Here is a 10,590-nt window from a genome sequence, read left to right as displayed (position 1 = left end):
GGTATTTTTATATAATACCGAACCGAACCGAAACCGAATTATTCGGTTCGGTACGGTTCGGGACCAGATTCCCGAACCGAATTGCCCACCCCTACTGAAAGTTCTTCCGGTTGTTCGGGACATGATCAGGTTTTGCAGCCATCGGAAAAGCTTGACCGCCTTCTTTGCAGGGCGAGGAGATGGAGGAGGACGCCATTGGAGACCTCTGCAAGCTTTTCCATCTGAACAAACTCGACGTTCTTAAATACCGTGATCGCGTCTAAAATTTGATGTAGCTGTTCTCCAAAATTTGTTCTTTTCTGCTTCAAGATGGAATCTTGAACTGCAAAAAGAGAATCTTGAAACCAGCGAGAACTTTCCTTCATATTTTGCTTATATCTTGAATTCATTATATATTGTTATATGGGTGTGATTGCTTCAATGAATTTAAATTTTCAGTTAGTATATCCTATGATTTTGTATCCAATAATAATAATAATAATGAGTGGTTTGTATTGTGATAATTATTAACAATATTTATGTGACATATGAGCTCTATTGAGTTGCCATTGATCAGATTAAGATTAGCATTAGCATGGCCCAATTTTGGCCCAAAATCCAAACGAGAAGCCCAAATTGCACGTGCCTATCACGTGATGATTCTTCGCCACACCAGCCAGCCAGCCAGGAAGGAAGGACATAAAAATGGAAAGAGAGAGAAATGGAAAATTCACCTCTTTATATTTTCCTCTCCGGCACGAAACATCGTCATTCTTGAACTCAAGATAAAGATACTGTCTTCAACTTGTCCAGCTCCTATCGGGATCGCGAAGCGAATCAAATGGCGAGAGACATTGAAGACGAGATCAGAGACGAGAAGAACCCTCGTCCGCTTGACGAAGACGACATCGCTCTCCTCAAGACTTATGTATGACTCCCGATTCTGATTCTATTTCCATCTTGGTTTGTTCGAATTTCGATCTCTGGGTCATCTCAAATCCTAGATTCAGCTTGCTTTATCTGCTATGGACTTTTTATCAGTTCCCATTTTGTTCGACATTGTGTGGAACTCCAAGTCGCCAGCTTTTAGTTTGGCGGACTGTCGTTCTCTCTCTCGAACTTTGTCTGGTTCTGGTTCATTTGAGGACCGGGTTGATGTCTGCTCTGAGTTCGTCGAGCAAGATTCCTCGTCTTGTCGCGGGGCTCGTAGACGTTATTGTTGATTGATAATGGCTTTACGGGTCTGGGGTTGTGATGGATGAGCATAGTTTCGTGGCAAGTTTACTCTTGGCTTCAGGTTTCACCTAGGGTTTAGATGAATTTAGTTGGGATTTTTTTTTTTGAATGGATACCCCTCAATGAGCCTGTTGATCTAATGGGCTAGTATTTTCCTTTTTTCCAGCCATATGTTATGGAGTTTGGTCGTATGAGCCGTGTCTTGTGACTCTTGTCTCATCCCATGAAAGCATTTAATTGAGTTGCCAGCTTTCTGCCTTTACCTTGTTCTTCGTGTCTCGTCTGTTTTCCTTGATGGAATTTGTCTAGTTGGTGGGAAGTGCTTTTCCTGGTTGTATGCCCTTTTTTTCCAGTGTTCCTTTGTATCTTACTGCCTTAATGATTCTGATTATTTTCAGGGTTTAGGGCCTTACTCTGCACCAATAAAGAAAGCTGAGAAAGAAATAAAGGATCTTGCCAAGAAGATCAATGATCTTTGCGGTATGTGTTCCTATTGCTCCTGTGGAATTGGGGTTGGCTTTTCTCTGTGATTTCTGCGGTATGACTGAGTTGTTCTCAGGCAATTGAACCTTAAATAAACTTCTTTTTCTTAAATGCAGGTATCAAGGAATCTGATACTGGGCTAGCTCCTCCCAGTCAATGGGATCTTGTCTCAGATAAGCAGATGATGCAAGAAGAGCAACCCCTTCAGGTATTTCTTATTCCTCATAAAGATATTTATCGAAAATACTTGTTTTCTGAAGGTAAACTATAAGGGTTTTTAAAATTGACGCTCTCACCATCCAGGTTGCAAGATGCACAAAGATAATAAGTCCAAACACTGAAGATGCCAAGTATGTGATAAACGTCAAGCAGATTGCAAAGGTACATTTATATATGGGAGGAAGTGCCTGAGTGTAGAGTCTATTCACTGCCATGATTACTGATTATGTTGGTTTTCTTAACTGCAGTTCGTTGTGGGTCTTGGTGATAAAGTTTCTCCCACTGATATTGAAGAAGGCATGCGAGTGGGGTATGTTTGCTGTTTATGAGGAATTTGGTTTGCTCCATTGCCTTCTTCTGCTGCATCCTTTTATGTTGCTTGCCATTGCTAACCGTCGTCCCATCTTTGTTGATTTCTTGCACTTGTAGTTAATAATTGATGAGACTTGTGAAATTTTGTTATCTGTTATTTCTGCCTGCAGAGTTGATCGGAATAAGTATCAGATACAGATTCCTCTGCCTCCGAAGATTGATCCGAGTGTGACCATGATGACTGTCGAGGAGAAGCCTGATGTCACTTACAGTGATGTTGGTGGATGCAAGGAGCAGATTGAGAAGATGAGAGAAGTATGTTTGAGTTTGAGTCTGTTTCAGCATATGGCTGTAACGAAACCTATATTGATGACTGATAATCTATGACTGAACCAGGTCGTTGAGCTGCCAATGCTTCATCCCGAGAAATTTGTGAAGCTTGGAATAGACCCTCCGAAGGGTGTTCTCTGCTACGGTCCTCCTGGAACTGGTAAAACTCTTCTGGCTAGAGCTGTGGCCAATAGGACCGATGCTTGCTTCATCAGGGTTATTGGAAGTGAGCTTGTGCAGAAGTATGTCGGTGAAGGAGCCAGGATGGTTCGAGAACTGTTTCAGGTAATGAACCCCCGAAACCCTTCTTATGTTCCGAGCTTGTTGTCTGAAGTATCTATGTTCTGATTTGTGTTGTTACCGACCTGCAGATGGCACGTTCCAAAAAAGCATGTATCGTGTTCTTTGATGAAGTTGATGCAATTGGTGGTGCAAGATTTGATGATGGAGTAGGTGGTGACAATGAAGTTCAACGTACAATGCTTGAGATTGTGAATCAGCTTGACGGGTTTGATGCTCGTGGAAACATCAAGGTTCTTATGGCGACAAACAGGTTTAGTCCAGATCGATCCCCGTGTTTAAAATCTTCAATTGCATGAATAACTACCCGACTCAATACTTGCTTGACTTGACTCAATGGACGCCTCTGTTTTTGTTTTGTTTGGTTCTGTTCTGTCTAGGCCTGACACGCTAGACCCTGCCCTTTTACGTCCTGGACGTCTTGATCGTAAGGTAGAATTCGGTCTTCCTGATCTTGAAAGTAGAACACAGATCTTCAAGATTCATACTCGGACCATGAACTGTGAAAGAGACATCCGGTTTGAACTGCTTGCCCGGTTATGTCCAAACTCTACTGGTATGATCCCATTGTCCTAAGAAATCTCCCCGTTCAAAACCCTTCTTCTTGTTCTGGCGAATACGTTTTTGAGTCCCGGTTTCATCTTTTCTGCAGGAGCTGATATCAGGAGCGTGTGTACAGAAGCCGGGATGTTTGCGATAAGGGCGAGGAGAAAGACGGTGACGGAGAAGGATTTCCTGGACGCTGTGAACAAAGTGATAAAGGGTTACCAGAAGTTCAGTGCTACTCCAAAGTACATGGTCTACAACTAATAACATTCTCTTCTGTTATGAACTTGACCAAAGTCTTCACTCCTCAGTGTTTCATTATTTTGTTGTCTGAAAAAAACTTAAGCCTGAAACACCTTTTTTATTTATTTATTTATAAAATTTCTCATTTTTTTACCAAACAGCTTCTATTCTTTTCGAGTTTCATATAATTTACCAACAATGATGAATCAACTTGGGTTACACAGAGGGGAAGGATGTTCATGTCGGAATCTAAAGAGACTAAACAAAGTTACATGTTACAGAAACTCTGGTTTTGTCTCTTTGTCCTCTGTGATCCGATCAAAGAAGCAAGAGACCTAGAGTACAGTTTTTTTTTTTTCCGGTAACGAGTTTACATGTAATCATTGGCCTCCGCACTACCAGATCGTTGGGAATGATCGATTCCGACGGTTCTCTTGCTCATATTAGCCCTTTGCGCCCAAACCAGCAATGCTTGTACAACTTCAGACATCAGTGGTCTGAACTCTGGCTCAGGCTGTATCAACAAAACCAAAACCCAGTTAGCATTCAAAGATTTGTTTGGAGCATCGTTCTTGTCTCTGGATTGTGATTTAATGGGGCATTCCTTCAGAGAAATGCATTTACCTGTATGCAGAGAGCGATAACATCTGCAAAACGAGAGAGAGAGATTTAACCGGGTATAGCACTTCCAGAGACGGATCAACCATTTTCCTCAGTGCATCGATGTCATGAAGCTGAGGCGTCGCCCATCTTACCAGTGACTGCTCAGACCTCGACCTCGTTCTGTAACGGAAAACACAAGATAGAAGCGATGTCTGAAAAGTTGAAACTTGTCCAAAATGCCAGCCTTTGCTTGTCGATTTCACGGTTAACTATCCGTGTTCAGACACAATCTTGAAATCAGAAGATGCAGATTTGATAAGGAAATGTTGGTACCTGTCGAATGGCTTCCTCCCGGTCAAAAGTTCGAGCATTACAACTCCAAAGCTGTAAACGTCGCTCTTCATAGAATACTGACCAGACATTGAAATTTCCGGTGCTCTGTATCCGAATCCTTCATCGTTCTGGTTCAGCATCTGCAAGTATGGAGCATAAGAAGTTGATGAAACAATTTAGAGAGTTTAGAGAATATATATATACCTCGTCGGCCGTAGGGAAGAAACTTGCGAGACCCGAGTCTGAAAGGTGAGGATTCAACTCCGAATCGAGTAAAATATTGGCGGATTTGATATTCTTGTGGACAATAGATGGTGAGCACACTTCATGAAGGTATCTACAGACAACGATACTTTCCACGAATTATTTTCTTCTATCCGAATTGGCAAAATCCATAAAATGTTTCAGACTTACTCTAACGTCCCGAGGGCGATCTTGACGCGTGAATTCCATATCAACCGTTTGCTTTCTTCTTCCGATAGATGCAAAAAGTCATGCAAGGAGCCATTTTTATGGAACTCGTAAACCAGAAGGTGTTGCCTGTGTTCAGAGCAGTAGCCAGCAAGCTTTGTCACGTTCCGGTTATCCATCCGAGAAATCTTTGACACTGTTTCGGCAAAATTATCGGCCCGGCCACCGGGAAGAGATGATGAATCTACTTTCTTCACGGGAAGAACCTAAAAAGACGATATTCGAGTAAAAAAACAGTGTCATCATCATCTGCTGTCATGAAAAATGCGCAGATTTTAGTGAAAAGTTTAGATTTTTGTTTACATATACCTTTCCACCCTCAAACTGAGCTCGGTAAACACGCCCAAGCGTCCCTTTTCCGAGGAGATTCTCTAAGGCAAAACTTCCGGTGGCTATTTGGAGATCTGCAACTGCATATGGTTTCACGTTTGAAGGAAAGATAACGGGTTTCTTCTTCACAACGATAGGCTTTCTTGATAAATCATCGTCTTCATCAAATGATTTACGTCGGTCAGATGGTGAGGCCGGAGATTAATCGACAATGAGACATCCTGATTCTTCGCTTCAAGTGGCGAGAAACTCTGAATATACTTATTCTCTGCAGCATTGATACAACCAAGAGAAGGATCGAAACCATTATAAGCATCCACATACACGAGTATATGTACGCATAGCCTTGCTACGAACCTTGTAATGCACTCGAGGCAAGAGCAAGTGGTTGTTGATTTGCAGGAATTTTGGGACCGGAGCTGCCAAGATCTGGCAGAAATGATATATGATATCCATGGATGAACTCTTTGAACTTTTTTTCTTTAACAGAACGAAAGACACTGCAGCTGAAACAACTGACAACGAGACAATTATGCCCCTTATCCCACCGGCTCCAATCCCGGATTTTCTCGAGCCACCGTCACTGGAATCACCATTAGACAGGTGTTTGTCTCCTCCAGGTTTGTGGCTCGGATATCTACAGACCGGAGGTGTACCAGGAGGTGGTGGAGGTGCAGGCCCCGAGCTAAACGAGTTACCATCTTTCCTGTAGCGGGAAATCTCGAAACATATCAGAAAAGGGTGCTAAAAGAGCCGAGGTATCTGCACACTGAAACAACTTACTACAAGTTAAAGCCCTCTAGAGAATCCGGGATCCATCCGGTAAATCTATTGTTTGCAATATTACTGAGAATCGAAAGAACAACATTAACGGATGTGTATGATGAAAAAACCGGCTATGTGGGTTAACAATCTTGAACGGATACACTTTTTTTAAGCACAGATTTTCGAGAGGAAGGCTGGCTAAGACATCGATCGTGCCCGTGACCTGATTGTTCTGAAGATACCTGTGAAACGATTAAACAGATGAGTAACACAAGGCCGTGCAATATGAGTTCTTTAAACGTTTAAAAAACTGCGACGGATGATGCTTACATAGATTGTATACTCGCGAGAGAGGTAATGCTGCCCAGTAGAGCACACGAGAAAGAATTATACGAGAGATCCCTGAAAAAAGAATTTGATATTTCATCAAAAAAGTTTAGTTTTTTCTTCTTCTTTCACGTTCAACTCAGGAACACGAGGAAAAACTTGAACTGGTCACGCTCTCGGGAAAAGATCTTACCATGAAAGCGAGGGAGACGAGCTTCGCGAAGTCAACAAAAAAAGGCCCCTTGAACTGGTTGTGAGCAAGGTTTCTGGTGTTTCAAAAGGACAAAAACATATGAAATCAATGTCTGAATGGAAAATTCTCTTTTAATACATTTATGAATGAAGGGGCCATTGAACTGAACTCAGCACTTACAAGTATTTAAGGGAAGCAATCAAAGAGATGGAATACTGAGCAGTGCCCATGAACTGGTTATTAGCAAGATTCCTGAAAACCATTGGATCAAACAGATTTGGATTAAAAACAAAACTCGAAAACAGAGACATTGAAATCGAAGAAGGCACAAGCAAACTTACAGTCTCTGAACATTTGGAGGAAGTTGATATGGCAAATCACCTCCAAGGTTATTGCTGCTTAGATCAGTGCATGTTTCTCTGATTATTACAACATGTACTGCATTAATGAGTTACAAATCTGTACATTTGGCTGATGATCTTACAACTCGGTAACAGCCGTCAATCTATCCAGCATGTATCTGATCGATCCAGAAAGCCCGAGATTTGGTATCTTCCTGCAAGTTAAAAAGAGAGGAATGTTAATGTTATGTTAAGGAGAAAACACAGGGTTGAAACTGGAAGCTGGAATGAAAGTATTACACTTTTGTAACTAGTGAACTCAAACAGGTAATGCCTTTCCAGTTTTCGTCACACGGGTGGCCGCCCGATGGCTTCCATTGTGATAGCTGTGATGGAGAATTCATACCGATATACATGGTGTTTAGTGCAGAAGCTGCATATTGAACCAGAAAACGTTAAGGATATATATGATCCAACTGCACAAAGAACCCTGATTTCTGAAGCTAATCGTCACTTCCAAGAACCAGAAAAGGACAGCACTTGGTTATAGATTCTGGTTTCATGTTACATGAAGGAGATTTTGGTTCTAGTTTACATTGACAAGCCTGATACAGAGGAGCAAATGATCAGTTGAGATCGTTGGAACTTGTTGCGAACTGGAGGAGACTGTAAGAAAATCTTTTTGAGTAGGGAAACAGATTTGACCCAAGAAAGAAAAAAGATTTCAGATTCAGACAAACTCATTCACTGGAAACGAACCTATTTCAGATGAGAGGAACATATTTTTCTAACAAAAAGACAAACTTTCTGAGTAACGGTTAATACTTGGAAAAGAATCGAAGCTAAAACTGCAGAAAGTGAAGGATTCGGCATTAAAGATGGAGACTTTCGAGGAGGAAGAAGAAGAAGAAGGGAAAAAAAAAAACACAACCTATAGGAAGATATTATTCCTAGAATATTATTATTAATATAGTTATGATTTACCCTAGATATTCAGGCAAGAAGAAACCCACTGTCTGATGAATCGGTGGCGCCATGGATGAACCTTGGCTCCATTTCAAAAATGCAGAGTGCCAGCAGAGCCACCGCCACCCAGTTCTCCATCATCATCATCTTCTTCTTCTTCTTCTTCTTCTTCTTCTTCCTCCTCCTCTCCCTCTCTCTCCCTCTCTCTCTCAAACCAGATGCAGATGGGTCAGAAGAAAAAAAACCCAGATGGCAAAAACTGGATTTTCGGTGAACAGATTTCATATTTTTGGCCTGAAATGTCTTTGATTTATAGTTTATCAATGACAAATGTTCTTAGCTAAGCTAATTATACCCATTAACACTAATTTACCAAGTGAAGCTGGGAAAACGCGATTTGCCAGAAAAAAACCCAACAGCCACAGAAATAGGCGTTTAGGGCTTTTGCAAGTTCTTATACGCAGAAATTTTGGTTGTTCTCATCCATTTTAAAAATGATTACTAAATATTTTTCTTTAAATTCTTCCGCAAAGGAATTACGAATTTTGTTCACGGCCATGCTTATGCTTACACACATCATATAATTTTTAAAAAACTAAATACTCAATATATATAAATGTTGTAGCGTGCAAATACTAAACAGTTCTTATAAAAAAAAAATATAATTTTTTTAAAACGATAGAGAATCTATATGACGTGGTTCGCCTCTCCAAGCAAGAACCATAAAAGTACGCTGTTTTGACAGTACACGTCACAACTACCTGACGTTTTCATTCTCCTTAATGCTGCGGCCATTTCTGTTGGTACATTACAAATTAAACCGAACCTAATCAAATGGTATAAAATTCGAGTATAACCAAATCAAATATACAATAAATTATAATATATTTAAAGAAGATTTTAAAAATAAATTCAATTTAATCCAAACTAAATACCAAAATAGAAAAATTAAATCCTGGTTTAAGCTTTTTTTTGTAAACCGAGAAAATCAAAGTAAAAAATTTATTGGTTCCGGTATAACTTCGGTTTTCTCCTCGAAGGAAGGAAACTGAGCACCTTGAACCTTATAGGTTTGATTTCGAGTTTTTTTTTTCTTCAGTTTTTTGATAATTTGCTGTTGACCAAAACACCATAAATCTCAGTTCTCAGGCAAAAAAGCTCGAGGGAGAGAGATTCAGATGATCAGAAACTGAGATACGAGGAAAGATGAAGCAGCACCATAAACTCACTGTTGCTCTCTGCCTCATATGGACGGCGACGATTCTCTACGGCGAGATGTTCGCTTTCTGGGTTCCTTCTCTCGTCTCTTGTTCATGGCCCCACCTTCTTCTCAAGGTAGCCCTCCTCTCTCTCTCTCTCGTTGTTTGTGCTCTTCTGATCCGTGTTATTGGAGATTTTCCCGAGAAATTCTCGATCTTGTTTCGAGAAGTTTGAATATTTTCTTTGAAATGATGGAACCCGATTCGACTTTGCTTTTAATTGCATTGCTAGAGGGTGATTGTGTTTGAGTAATGCAATTTCATTCTCTGGGTTCGTAAAAGTTTATGGCTTTTCGAAATTAGCCGAAGAAAGGATAAATCTTTTAAGGAGAATTGGTGCTGTTTGTTATTGATCTGTGATAGTGATTCTAGTTTCTGGTAATGGAACCATCAACTATAATCTCTGGTAGAAGCATTGTGCAATATGGGTTCCTGGCAATGGTGAAGCATACATTTGAAAATCGCTTTTAGCAAATATAGTATATTGGGAACTTTGATCTGTCTGAATGGCATCATAGCTACAAGAGCAAAATGAGTAGGAACCCTATATTTGTGGTATTTGATTTGGCCGTCGATCCCAATTCGATGTTCTAACATTGTCAGCTTTCATTTTCAGACTGATGGAGGAGGTAGCTCTGGAAAATTTACAAAAGTTGCTGTTATTGCTGATCCACAGGTAATGAATGACTTCTTCTTCTTGTTTCTGCGAGTATTTGGAATTGGAATTTCATCTTCTCAAAAGGGTCGGGTTTTCTTTTCCACAGCTCATGGATAAAACATCGTTCCGATTGCCATCGAGAACTCTTGCTCTGGAGCTTGCACAGTTTTATACTGATTTGAACCTGCGGAGATCGTTCTTTCAATCTATTTTGCCTTTCAAACCGGATGTGATTTTGTTTCTGGGTGATTATTTTGACGGCGGCCCATTTTTGTCCGAGGAAGAGTAGGCCTCTCCATGTTATTTCCGTTTCCCTTTACAGTCAGACAAGTGAATCATTGGATATATATAGCTTCCGTTGTTGCTGAAACTTGTTATCTTCTGCACTTGGTTAGATGGCAGGAATCCTTAAACCGCTTTAGACATGTATTTGGTTTGAATTCACAAGGCAAAGTAGGAGATATCCCTGTTTATTACATTCCCGGAAACCATGATATTGGCTACTCAAGGGTGGCCTCTCATAAGCCAGAGGTATTTCACCCATCATTTACTTCTTCAGTAAATAACTTATGTCAGATACATACATATATACATATATATATATATATATATATATTAATATAACTCTTCAAGTTTCAATAGGTACTTGATCGGTATCAAAAGGAATTTGGGATCAGATATCGGCGGGTTTTGATT

At 40.4% G+C, this 10,590-nt stretch overlaps 2 protein-coding genes and 1 pseudogene across 2 annotated transcripts; 2 read left to right on the top strand and 1 right to left on the bottom strand.

The window, feature by feature from the left end:
• Positions 1-705: 705 nt before the first annotated feature.
• LOC104803432 (26S protease regulatory subunit 7 homolog A-like) lies at positions 706-3,806 on the top strand. The gene is made up of 10 exons (XM_010527363.2): positions 706-907; positions 1,614-1,695; positions 1,815-1,906; positions 2,002-2,079; positions 2,166-2,227; positions 2,400-2,544; positions 2,626-2,844; positions 2,931-3,112; positions 3,240-3,415; positions 3,512-3,806. The coding sequence occupies exons 1-10, from the start codon at positions 821-823 to the stop codon at positions 3,667-3,669; spliced, it is 1,281 nt and encodes a 426-aa protein (XP_010525665.1). The 5' UTR covers positions 706-820; the 3' UTR covers positions 3,670-3,806.
• A 41-nt stretch (positions 3,807-3,847) lies between these two features.
• LOC104803434 lies at positions 3,848-8,414 on the bottom strand (annotated as a pseudogene).
• A 660-nt stretch (positions 8,415-9,074) lies between these two features.
• Positions 9,075-10,587, top strand: LOC104803433 (metallophosphoesterase 1-like; the record flags this gene model as incomplete). The annotated part of the gene is made up of 5 exons (XM_010527364.2): positions 9,075-9,312; positions 9,853-9,912; positions 10,001-10,179; positions 10,290-10,425; positions 10,537-10,587. Coding segments are annotated over exons 1-5 (555 nt in total), but the record flags the coding sequence as incomplete, so codon positions are not given.
• Between the last annotated feature and the right edge of the window lie 3 nt (positions 10,588-10,590).

The sequence above is a fragment of the Tarenaya hassleriana genome, unplaced genomic scaffold (assembly GCF_000463585.1).
Source record: "Tarenaya hassleriana unplaced genomic scaffold, ASM46358v1 Cleome870, whole genome shotgun sequence".
Lineage (NCBI taxonomy): Eukaryota > Viridiplantae > Streptophyta > Magnoliopsida > Brassicales > Cleomaceae > Tarenaya > Tarenaya hassleriana.
This window is presented reverse-complemented; position numbering and strand designations above follow the sequence as displayed.

What these genes read in the sequence shown, in the direction of transcription:
- LOC104803432 (XM_010527363.2), top strand. Translation starts at nt 821, where the DNA reads ATGGCGAGAGACATTGAAGACGAGATCAGAGACGAGAAGAACCCTCGT. An exon ending in GAAGATCAATGATCTTTGCG is followed by an intron (nt 1,696 to 1,814) that starts GTATGTGTTCCT and finishes TCTTAAATGCAG; the next exon opens with GTATCAAGGAATCTGATACT. An exon ending in TGGTTCGAGAACTGTTTCAG is followed by an intron (nt 2,845 to 2,930) that starts GTAATGAACCCC and finishes ACCGACCTGCAG; the next exon opens with ATGGCACGTTCCAAAAAAGC.